Source organism: Toxotes jaculatrix, chromosome 9 (assembly GCF_017976425.1).
Source record: "Toxotes jaculatrix isolate fToxJac2 chromosome 9, fToxJac2.pri, whole genome shotgun sequence".
Lineage (NCBI taxonomy): Eukaryota > Metazoa > Chordata > Actinopteri > Toxotidae > Toxotes > Toxotes jaculatrix.
In genome coordinates this window covers 17,538,812-17,551,292 of record NC_054402.1, presented here as the reverse complement: position 1 = coordinate 17,551,292, position 12,481 = coordinate 17,538,812, and the positions used below count along the sequence as shown (strand labels likewise).

Below are 12,481 nucleotides of genomic sequence, written 5' to 3'. Positions count from 1 at the left end.
AATGGGACGATTATAATCAATGCTTTCATCAGGTTTTCGCTGGTTGTTTCTGTTTTGAGTTATGAGACACATGCCTGTCCTCTTGCTCTCTAGTCCATATTTTCACTAGATTGCGGACTAAGCAGAGAACGAATGGTAGTGTGTTTAAACTGTCTTTCTAGGAAATGACTCTTAGCTTACAGTGGAGACAAGTGGGTAAAAATAAACATTCTGACCACTGTGAAGTAAGAGTAACTTTATAAAGGGTTGAAATAGTTTTCCACTGCCCTCTGTGACTGAAAGTATCCACACCCTGTACCAGTGATGTCACAGTGGACCGACACACCCTGGAGTACACTTCTACATCACAAACTCATCACAACCAAAACAAAGTTGAACCAAAAGGTAAACTGATGATATTAATGAGAATAAAAACTACCTTATAAAACACTATATCTAATAAATTCATATGAAAGTATGTTTTGTCTCCATTGTATTTAATTTCTGTAAATTTCTGCAAAAACAAGACTTTGAGCTGCTGTAGTGTCATTGCTGACGTGTCCGCAGCACTAACACCAAGCAATTACGTGTCAATCAAATTGTGTCTGTCTCTTAAAGGTCTCTGTCTTTTAGATATTCAGATGGGAGATGGAGAGGATTTTTTTTTTTTTTTTTTACAGAGAAGGACCTACAGACAGCAGCAGTCTGCTAAAGAAAACTATCAAAAGCACACCTAGTAGAGAGGTGCACACAATAATGAAATCATGCAAAATAAAATGTTAAATACAACACAGTGTAAAAGCTTTAGTGAACTCACAGCAGAGTAAATCAATGTTTATTATAGCAAGTGGTGATAGCGAGCTAACTGAAGCAGCTTTTGTTACTTTTTTTCTCACACAACTCCCTCTCTCTTTCTGTCTGAATGAAAAGGCTGTTCCTCCCCGATAACAAGTGGACAAGTATGAGTTTCAGTAGAGATTTCAGCGAGAGAAAACAGACAATGAAAGATACACAAGCAGACGGAGAGATGGAGGGAGGAGGAGTGGGAGAGGGGCAAAATCCTAAAATCCCGTGAGGAAGTTATTATTTCCATTCCCCTTGGAAGTACACACACAGACGTACACGCAAGAATAGTTCACACTCACACAATAACATCATACAGATGCACGTACAGTATATATACACACAAATATGCAAACACACACGGTGAGGCTGACAAATAAATAAATAAACAGAGCAAAGCAGGAGAACAATAAACCCATTTAGGAAAACTTGATGTCTGGGTTCCATTCAAACTTCCCCCAGTGCGCGCGCACACACAGACACACACATACACACACATACACACACACACACACACACACACACACATACACACAGAGTCTCCGCATGGGCCAAAAATCAGCAAAGTTCGTGCTCTTTGCTTCATCCCCCTTCCATTACCTCTTTCCCCTTCTCCTTTTCTCCCTGCGAGTCGCGGGAGCTGCTGTTGTATCTGATTACGACACACAGGCTACCTCCAACGTTGCATTACTCACCGCCTCATTCACATGATGGAGATGGAGCGCTGCCTTTACATTTCTGTACTTGTGAGAAGTGTTTTCACAAGGATGGAAATTTAAAGAAATTTTTGACATTTCTTCATTTCCTCAAAAGACATTGTAATAACTGTGTTTAAGGGTCACAGAGTTTAAAGGTTAAACTTAATAAGGATTAGGTTCAGATGAATGAGTATGAATCAAAGACAAACCGGAGTAACAGTTTGGGTTAAGTGTATTCACTTTTGGATGTACGTCTGATAAAGTGGTTTAGCAACCTGTCTGATCACATGACTGCACTGTCATGACTAGCCCCTAAGGGGGCTGTTTTTGGAACTCTTTGGTTTTGAACTCTTTGGTGGACTTTTGGACATTTTCAGTTTCAGTTTAGTTTTTTTTTTGGAAAGTTTAGTTCTTGTGTATCATACCTCGTTTTACTTACTGTCTTAGTCTGTAAATTATGTTGTGTTTTTGTCTGGTGTCTATATTGTCTTGTGGGTTTCTGTTTTATTTTGAATTCACTGCCCTTGTGTATCTGGTCTTGTTTTACTTCCTGTCTTTGTCTTGTTTCCCGCTTTTGTAATTGTTTTCCCCGCCCTAATTGTTTCCACCTGTTTCCCCTTACCTGTTGTATATATATAGTCTGCGTTTCCCCTTGTCCAGTGTCAGTTCGTTTTTGTCTCATGCCGTCGTCATATGTTTAGTCTCATGTCTTGTCTCATGCTGAGTTTCATGCCATGTCCCATGCCTTTGCCTCATGTTTTGGTCTCCGGCCCTTGGCTCATGTTTTTTCGCCTTGTCTTGATTTCGTCTTTATATCCCAGGTCAGGTTTTGTATTAATTTGTTACTTTGTTTCTTGTTAGGTTTTGTTCCTTGTTTAGTCGTTCTCCTCGTAAGAGTGATTTTGTGTTCACGTTTTGTAACCTTTGTTTTTGTGCCTTTTCCCCTTTCTGGGTGATTCTTGTTACTTTGTCCAGTTGGTTTGCCTTCCTCCTTCGTGAGTGATTTTCTGTTGATACTTTGTTCGAATAAATAACTATTATTTTTGACTACGTCTGAGGGGTCGCGCATTTGGGTCCTAGCCTTTGCCTCCCATAGCCTTGACATGCACGTTTCTTTCCCTGTCAGACTTTGCTATAGCGATGCTGCCATGTTCCCAGATCTCAAAACTACAGAAATAAGACCAATGCTGTAATAAACTGGATTTATCCTTTAAGAATAAGTGCACAGGGTTGAGGGTTGAAGATGGTAAAATCAATAGAAAGTTCTCATAAGTGCTGTATAGTAATACAGTGTGTGTGTGTGTGTGTGTGTGTGTGTGTGTGTGTGTGTGTGTGTGTGTGTGTGTGTGTGTGTGTGCGCAGAGCCCAAGCAGCTGGCTGGAGCTTCCTGCAAAGGATTGCTCAGCATTTAACAAGGAAAAAAAAATGAGAGAGAGAGAGAGAGAGAGAGAAAGAGAGAGAGGGAGGTGGGGTGTCATTAGGGAGGAGGGCCAGATACTGTATGACAGAGTGAGGGTTGAAAAAGAGAGTGGTGGACCTGCAGCGCTGTAGAAAGTGAGACAGACAGAGAGAAGCAGCAGAGACAAAAACACACACAGCCAACCTGACTGCAGCCTCCTCTAACAACACACACACAGACCAGCAGGTAGGCAGAGGAGTGTACCTAAAACTCTCTCTCACACACACACACACACACACACACACACACACACACACGCACACACACGGTCAGCAGCAGCAGCAGCAGGAGCAGCAGCATGTTTCGGTGGAGGCTCCCCCGGGCAGTGTGTGTTCTGTCACTGTGTGTGTGTCTCGCTCTCGCATATGAGGATGATATCGAGGTCAACTACGCTGACACCTACTACAATGAAATCACAGACAGCGAAACACCAGAGCGTAAGTATCTAACTGTGTGTATGTGTGTGTGTATGTGTGTGCGTGTGTGCTGGAACTAAAGATTTATCTGATTAAGATCCTCAGATAGCTGTGGCTGAAACTTAATTAAATTCTGGTGAATGAAATCAGTTTCTTGTAGGCATGTTTTTGTGTGAGAGGTGAGATCAGGACATTGATTCATTGTGCTCATATGTTCAGTCTCTGTCAGTCTCTGTCATGCAGTTGCAGATGACAGTCATTTACAGTGGAAAAGCATTGCAGGGGAGCAGCAACAGGCAAAACATTCAACTTGGTCCTCAATCTGAAACAGATGCAGTAAAAAAAAAAGTGTAAAACTGAGAAAGTTGGAGTGTTTTCCCAGAGTTTTCCCACCATGATCGAATGGTAATATCACCATGAGATGACAGAGAGCAGCAACGTTGTGAGATGGAGACAAGTACATGCAAATGTTGGGGGATTAGTGGGTTGGACTGGCGTTGCTACACAAATCAGTTTATTGATTTAGTGATTGATATGTATGATAATGCAGATCACATTGTGGCTCTTCAAGGCTGATACTTGACTGGGGAGTTTACTGAGTCGTTTTATATGCTTAAAGTGCAGCTTTTAATACAAAGAGTGACAAGAGTGAACACAAAACAAGTACCACAGTATGTACAGTATACAGTCTGTTGGCAGAGACAGAGTTTATGCACGAGATGAGCAGCATCAAAGAATATGCTGAGCCAGAAAAGCACAGGGCCAGTACATATTACAGCATGAATGACTGGTCACCAATCGCGGAAACGCTTTATCATTGTGAAATTCTTCTCTCAGCTGTTGTGGAAAGCATCACTGTTAGCCTGCGTGCATGCTTGGACTGTGTATGTGGAGGGGTGTGAACGTGTGAGAGAGAAAAATGTGTTCCAAGCGTGCACATAGAGAGAAAGTGTGAGTGCATGCGTGTTTTCATGCGTGCAACTGGCCCCTCATAGCTTGCGTTTGTTTGTTGTTTTAAACCTGGCAGGAGGTATAATTGCAGCACCAACATTTTACAGGCAGGAAACTTCGCTCTGGGCGCAGCCCTGTGATGTGATTAAACGTGATTGAAGGCAAAAATGAGAGTGGCTCAGACAAATGACTGAGAATCGTAACAGCACTAGAAGAAAAAAGGTTGTTCCTGCCTGCCAAAAAAAAAAGGGAAAGGTCGGGGGGCAAAAAGGACACAGAAAGACTATTTTAAAAAATCCATAACGGGCTTGTTGGACTAAGGAGATGCAGCAAAATCATATGAGTTAAGTACAGCGTGTGTGCAGGTGTGTGAGGAAAACAGAGAGGTCAAAGCCTGGAGGAACGCACAGATCATTACTTTTAAATTATTAACTAATCCATTATTTAGCTACTAGTTGGTTCAGATCTCATTCTTTCGTTCATTCATTCATAAAAAAAAGTAGTTTTAATTTTAACAAATAAAACCAAGCAGGCTGTCGTAGCAGAAGTGACCATAAGTCAAAAGTAAAGGGTCAAAGATCCAAGCTAATGAAATCCTACTCTAAAAGTTCTTTTTACACTGTGCTTACTCCCAGATCCATGAAAATCACTCATAAACCACTGTTAGACCTGAGCTTTTAGTGTGGTAAGTCAGAGGGAGCACAATGCCCGAACCTTTTGCTTAATTTACTTTCAATCTTGGGGACAGGCAGTCAAAACAAATCCTGCAGTCTTGTGATAATGCCCCTCTAGAATAGATTCACAGGTATAAACAGGCTCAAACTTTAATCAGAACAGTGTGAGTGTGTCTGACACATATTCTTGTTTCTTTACCCCCTGGTTTTGTTTTATCCCCCAACCCCCCGCAGGTCTTATCCCTCCTTTTCCTTCCTTCTTTCTCTTCGTTCACACAGAATTTCAGATGACCTCGCCAGAAAAACAGCAGCTGGAGATTTTGGTTTATGAGCCAATTGTCAGTTTTCTTTCCCACATTCTCATCTTTGTCCCAAAAACTGCACTTCCTCGTTTGCATGCCCTTTATTTTACCTGCTGTTCAACTATCTATCTCCACAGTCTCTGCCAGGGCTTTCACAGCAGTCAGAGCTTTCAGCAGAACTAAACATATTTTCCCTTTTCTTCTTTCTCCTTACAATTATGGCCTCAGCACATCTGATCAAATTTAATGTTATTTCCTGCTTCCTCCTTCTGAAGCCACACCTGTCCTCGCATATGGTAGAGTACACTGAGCTAAGTTAAACCTGTGCTGGACAAATTAACTTCTCCATTGATCTTTTTTATGAAAGGCAGTTAGCTACTTTAAGACCATTAGTGCCCGATTCATTTTTAGATTCACTCTGATGTCCCAGATGCACACATCCATAAATCTGCTTATAAATCACAGGAAAAAATGCTCTCTATAACTCCAGAACTTGCCAGAGAATCAGCATGTTTTTCAGTTTCTTTCAGTATCACAGTAATCCAGCGACAGCTCTCTGTATGACCATGAGTGCTCCGCAAACAGGAGCTACTAATAGCTAATATATACAATTAATGGAACAATTTCATCTGATGGTGGGTCCACAGCATTAGCCTTTGAAATCCCCTGTTCTATCCAAAAGAAAATCTTCCTTGACATACACGCCATAGAAACACCATAGATATCTCATATCTGCTCTTTCTCTCCATCTTCGCACCATCCCGCTCTCCAGCCACACCGAGCTCTTTGCCCTGCAGTTCTCCAGACCTGACCAAGTGGGACAAAATCTTCTCGATGCTGGAGAACAGTCAGATGAGGGAGAACATGCTGCTTCAGTATGCTGATGATATCATCAAGGTGGAGATGGGGTCACTGCGCGGAGAACTGCTCAGGTTGGTTGGACAAAGGAATGAGAGGTCAGAGTAACTATGGTCTCAAATGAGATGACTTGAGCTTTATGATAGTTGTTAATAAAGCTAAACCATTCAAAAATGTCCATCACATGTTCCTGCAGCCCTTGTTGATGACTTCAAACAGCTGAAAGCCAAATATACTCATTTTACCTCACATTTGAAAATCCAGAAACTGTGTTTTTCTGCCATCCTTAAAAATTACTTGAATTAATCAATTATCAACCTTGGTAGCAGAGCATCAGCTCAGCAGTGAATATCTTTTACGTTGGTCTATTTGATTAGGTTTGTAGCCCAGTATGGTGGCTCCTGCGGGGTTGCAGTGGAGACAGCAGGAAGAAGGATGGCCTTGCAACTGGAGAGCCGCCTCAGAGAAACACTGGAGCGCCTCAAACTTGGAGATCCAACTTCTGCTGCTGGGAATTCTGTCGGGAATTCCAACAACCTGGAGGCGATGCTTCAGCAGCTCCTCTCCGCAGCACGAACACAAGCTTCCCGACTCACCAAGCTGGAGACCAGCTGCTTCGGCAGTCCTGGAGCTGGGATGGGGATGAACACAAAGACAGGATTCCAGCTTCCAGAGGGAGGAGGGGTTGGCCACCGGGAGCAGGAGGTCACATCGCGAGAGCTGGCTCTAGACGGGGTGCTGACTGCGCTGCAACAGACAAGAGCGGAGCTGGAGGAGGTGCTGAGGTCATCGAGGCAAAGATACCTCCCCGCAGGTAAGATATCCATCTTGCCATCAGAAATCTGTGTCTGTCTTTACCTGTTGCTTTCTGTTGCTTTGTATTTCTCTTCACCTTTCTCAGCAGTGCCACCCAAACTACCTTCTACCTTCAGCATTTTTTGACACATTCAGGTCACGCTTGAAGTAAAAGAATGAGACCCCCCTCTGTCGAACCTTGTTTCTGAACAAGTAATCATGCAGCTTGTGTTTGTCCTAAATACCTTTTCCTCTTCCTCTGTCTGTCTCCAGGCGTGTTGTCCTCCTCAAGTAGCAACCTATCCTTTTCACTTCACTTACTAATTTTAGTCTCAGCTGATACGCTCACGACAAACAAGAAGAAGGTAGTTATGGCATCAGCTGTATATTTCTCACTTACTTTAACATTTACTATACACACTTTCTGATGAGTCCTCTGTCAAGAAAACAAAAAAACTCTGGATAAAACTTGCAGCTCAGGCAGATTGGGATGTCATCCATCAGTCCATATGTTTGCCTTCAGCTATTTTCTTTGACAGATATTTAAAGGTATTTTTAGAAGTTTAAATATAATAATAGTAGGGATAATAATATAGAGATAATAGACAAACACTATGGACAGAAATCCTCATGGACAACAGAAGGAAACTACTGTGTGTGGTTTCAGTTAGCTGAGCTACTACTCTGGTTTACTCTCCATTCCTGAAATAGACACTGACTAATACCAATGCAATTTTTGAGATTAAGTGACTGAGTGTGAGTAAGTAAACCTGGAGCCAGTTTAGCCCTATAAAGGAAACACTAATGTTAGTCAGACAACTTCATTTCCCAGCTGATCAAATAAAAACTGCAACAAACGTATTACTCGTCTCATCCACAAATGCACATATGTGAACACACACATCTACGACCCAGAAATGTAAGTCTGGCCTACATACAGAGCAGAGTAGGGTGTAATCATTAGCCGGTTGCCACAAAAACCACACCAAAGCACCCCAGGAAAGCAGAACCAGATGGAAACCATCACAGACACACACACACACGCACACACTCACATGCATGTTCAAAATCTCTTTTTTCACCGTTATTTTTTGAGTGGCAGAAACCTGAGACAAATGTAACATCAATATTTGGGATCTCCCATTTTAGTGCGTAGGGAGTGTGTCTGCTAACTGGAGGGGGAGAGAGAAAGACAGGGAAGGAGAGGAGGGGTGAGGGGGGCTGACGAAGACCACAACAGGGAAAAGGAGAGAGAGACTAATGGAGAAGAAAAACGACTGTACCTCCTACAAAACTCTTCTGCACAAAATGCATTTACATTACATTATGTAATGGAGGATAAATGTCCAGAAAGGCCTCACTCTGTGTTTTATGTACCAAAAAATGAACCAAGAAAAGTAGGTTTCAAACTACGGATTGAGTGAAAGAGAGAGTGAGTATTTTTGAATGAGTAGAAACAGAAGGACAGGGAAAGGAATGAAATGAAGCAGAACAGGCCAATGGCCAAGAGAGAGAAGTGTGTGTGTGTGCATGTGTGTCTGAGTGTGTGTTGGTGGCGCAGGAAAAAAAACACTCACCCTGAACTGAACTGTGACTGTCTATCCTTCAAGCAGTGTGCGCCGTTGACTATGGATTGACAAGCATTTACTAGTAGATCATATTTGCAAATTTCCAGTCCGTTTCGTGCAGCTCCAGCTCGCAGAGTCCAGCAACTGCAAGAAGTTAATCTGACAGTACAGCTAACTTGAGCTAGCTGTAGCTTTAGATCACTTTTCTATGTGTTAAATTTACATTATCTGTATTGGAAATTGAGTCTCGTCCTTAATCTTCAGTCTTCAGGCCCAGTTGTTTACTCGTTTTAGTTCCCACTTGGCCATGTTTTCAAAATAAAATATCTCTTTTGTCTGTTAATAACACCTAACTTTATCTTCCTTTATGGTAAAACAAAAAAAAAATGGAACAGGGGAAACAACAACTCCAAGGAAAGGAAATGCTGGCCAACTCAAAACTTTCTTGGACCTGAGCACGTTGTCCTTTTCTGTAAAGCCATATGAATAGTTCTGGATGTTTTATCCAGAGTGAACATTTAAATCCAGTTTAAGAGAACTTGTTGCCATTTTTTTTCTTTCAGCTTCATGTGCTATTACTGGTCTTCATCACTACCTCTGTAAGGTTCTTTGGATCAGTGTGTTAAAGGATGCTATTTACATAACAGTTGATTTGACATCTACATCAGGACAGAGTTGAATTACCAGAAATGTACTGATAACTGTAAACTGTAACTGTAAAAGGTGATTTTATTCAATAAACACTATCACACCTTCTTGCATAGGCTGTGAGATAGCCCTCCTCTTCCCGATGCGTTCCCGTCGAATCTACACCTCTGTCATACCAGACATCCCTCTCTCCATCTCCTCCTTCACCGTCTGCATGTGGCTGAAGCCAACCGCTGTCTCCAACCAAACCGTGCTGTTCTCCTATGGAAACCGTCGCAACCCATATGAGATCCAACTGCTGCTTGGCCAAACCTCTGCACTCTTCACCATCGGAGGAGAGGCTCACCTGGTGGAGGCACGAGGTGTGGTGAACCCCGGAGAGTGGATCCACTTGTGTGGGGCTTGGTCTTCCGATCAGGGCTTGGCAACCCTGTGGGCAGGTGGGAAAAAAGTGGCCTCCACGCCCGGAGTGGCTGAGGGACACGTCTTACCGGACGGGGGTTCCCTCCAGCTGGGGCAGGAAAGGAATGGCTGCTGCCCTCTGTCTCCAAGCAGCGGCAGCGGCATGGCAGGGTTTGAGGGAGGGTTCGATCCCAAGCTGGCATTCGCTGGGAAGATGACAGGGGTGAACATGTGGGACAGGGTGCTGTCAGAGCAAGAGATTTCCCAGCTGGCACTGCAGGAGGGCAAGGGTTGTGAGCAGAGAGGAAACATTGTGGCCTGGGGCATAACGGAGATGGTGCCACACGGAGGCGCTCAGTTCATCGAATAACAGACTTCTTTCCTTCGTGATTTTCATCCTCATCACCATAATTGTGAATATCAGCAACATCATAAAAAGGTTTCATGCTAAAACTGAAGAGGGCAACTTACAACTTCTTTTATCACCATCATATTTGTCACTATAGTTAGATGCTTGAATTGTTATGTTGTTTTATTCATCATCTCCATCTCTGCTAACATGAACGCTAATGCTGCAATGAACTCTACTGGACATGTTCACATAAGAGGGAGCCAATGCTGTGAGAGACTGACTTTTATTTTTGTAACATCACCTTTTGAACTGAGGCCATAACACACACGTGCTGCATTCTTTGCCAAACACCCCCCCAAGACACACACACACACACACACACACACACACACGCTCACACAGACGAACATTCAGCTCAGAAATCTTGTAGCAGGAAAATGTGCTGCAAGCAGCATTTACCAAAGACTTAATTAGACTGCAAGGAAGACAAAGAGTCTGTTGTGTAAGTGAATGGGTTCTGAGCCAGTAAACAGAGTAATCACCAGACAGCCATGCAGGAGAGGAAAATAAGAGGTCACAGACAATTACGAGAGATTATCTAATTGCAGTGTGATGTGTTTTTTTAGGGTAATAATGCATTTTCCTTTTTTTCTACCTAGATTTGTGCAAGTGCAGTTAATCAATGAAAAATCAGTTTCCCAGATGCATTTTAGTGGGGGACATTAATATAATAAATATTTACTTCCTTGCCTTTGTAGTCTTGTAGGTACAGTTATTAGAAGCTGAAGACTGACTGTCATCTATCCCAATTACAACTGAGAGCAGAGGTATCATATTAATGTGTGTTTATGATGTGTTGTAATATAATGTGCAACATGTGATTTATGTGTGACTGAAAACTGCTGTACTTGCTTTCACTTCAAGAGTGGTCATCTAGTGCCTCTAGAAATAGCTTCAAACAAAATGATCATTATTGCATTATCATAATTTTCTTGAATTTGTGAAAGCGAAACATTTTTAAGACTTTACGTTTCCAAACCTTTAATTATCAAAGTGTTTACATTCATGAGTTATATCATTCCAGTTCTGCTTTGTTAGTTTGTTTTTTTTTACATCAGTAGTTCTCATTTAATTTTAGGGTAATATATGTGTCTTCTTTTTTTGATATTGCATAAAGTAATAAGAGTGAAACTGTTTTGTCATTGGAGACTGAGATTGTTTTTTTTTTAATATGATAAAGAAACTGAGGACAATGTTTACACAATCTAATCTTTTAATAACTAAGTTGTCTTGTATTATAATGTAAATTGCTTGTGTTTTTCTTGTGAAAAGGTGAAACTGAATGTATTTTGTACATAACTATATTTTGCATAACATGACTGGATGAATGGAGAGTGAGTTATGAATAAACGTTTCAAGTTATAGTATATCTCCTTGCTGGGTGATCAGTGCTTTTGTCATTTCAAAATTAAGACAGTGTTTGGCTATTTTCCTTTTACATATAGTATTTTAGAAAGACTTTCAATCTGCGTGTTGCTGAGGCTGAACAAAGAGTCAAACTGCAAAAATAACATTTTTACTATGCTGCTAAAATCTTAATAGAAATGCATATTGGAAGCCTTAAATACATCTGCAGCTGTATTCAGACTTTTATGAACGAGAACTAAATTCATAATTTTTCTTATTAAGTTCACAGTGGTTACACACTGAGTTGACAGAAAGCTGCCAAGCCTTTCAAATACAGAGGCAATTCAAGGTGCTTTACACGAGGCAAAGAAATGCAATAGATAAAGATTTGAAAACAGTGAAGTGGAAAACAAAATTTTGACGAGTAAGAAAGTGACCACTACTGCAGCTCTGTTTGTCTCGGTTAATAATTTAACAGGAAAAAAGTCTAAATTCTCAAGAGAGCAGTAGTGCAATGTTAGACTCAATGAGATTATGATATACAGTACATGTAGTATAAATTAAAGACATATGTCAAAAAGACACTTTCATAAACTATTTATAATCTCTCTTGATTAAACTTAATTATTAAAACACATCTGCATCTGTGGAGAAGTAGCACGTACGTTCCTGGCTGCTCACATATGCTTATAGTTTACAGCAGCACATCCTGCTACAGGCCCATTAGTGAAATATAACAGGTTTAGCTACAGCAGCTACAACCACTGCACAGTCTCCAACTATTCCTGTAAGTATGACCTGTTACGAAATGGAAAAGCCACCTTTCGCACTCGCCCCCTCATTCAGCCTGGCCCCCCTCACTCTCCTCACTCTGCCTTCTTTTAACCTTACAAACCTCAGTACAGTACCTACATATGTTTTGCAGCAGGGGAGCCCCCCCCCCCCGAAAAAAAGACCTAAAAACTTTGACAGATGACACATTCACAACTTCAGTGTTACCTCACGATCAAATTTTACTTTGAGAAGGAAGGAACTCTTGGCTCTAAATCCCTATGGGGCCAAAGCAATGCCATATGTTGTGAATGTGTGTGTGTGTGTGTGTGTGTGACATCTGATAGTGACTGAGTTC

General features: G+C 41.6%; 2 protein-coding genes across 3 annotated transcripts in view; one reads left to right on the top strand and one right to left on the bottom strand.

Moving 5' to 3' along the window:
* veph1 (ventricular zone expressed PH domain-containing 1) overlaps positions 1 to 12,481 on the bottom strand; it is a 59,747-nt gene that overhangs the window by 40,061 nt on the left and 7,205 nt on the right. The gene's annotated exons all lie outside the window — the stretch shown is intronic.
* ptx3a (pentraxin 3, long a) lies at positions 3,088 to 11,372 on the top strand. Its single transcript, XM_041047161.1, has 4 exons — positions 3,088 to 3,416; positions 6,095 to 6,254; positions 6,558 to 6,994; positions 9,308 to 11,372. Exons 1-4 carry the CDS (start codon positions 3,278 to 3,280, stop codon positions 9,961 to 9,963), a joined length of 1,392 nt encoding a protein of 463 aa, XP_040903095.1. The 5' UTR covers positions 3,088 to 3,277; the 3' UTR covers positions 9,964 to 11,372.

Coding starts and splice junctions, on each gene's coding strand:
- ptx3a (XM_041047161.1), top strand. CDS start 3,278: ATGTTTCGGTGGAGGCTCCCCCGGGCAGTGTGTGTTCTGTCACTGTGT. Junction 3,417..6,094: donor AGACAGCGAAACACCAGAGC/GTAAGTATCTAA, acceptor CCCGCTCTCCAG/CCACACCGAGCTCTTTGCCC. Junction 6,995..9,307: donor GCAAAGATACCTCCCCGCAG/GTAAGATATCCA, acceptor CTTCTTGCATAG/GCTGTGAGATAGCCCTCCTC.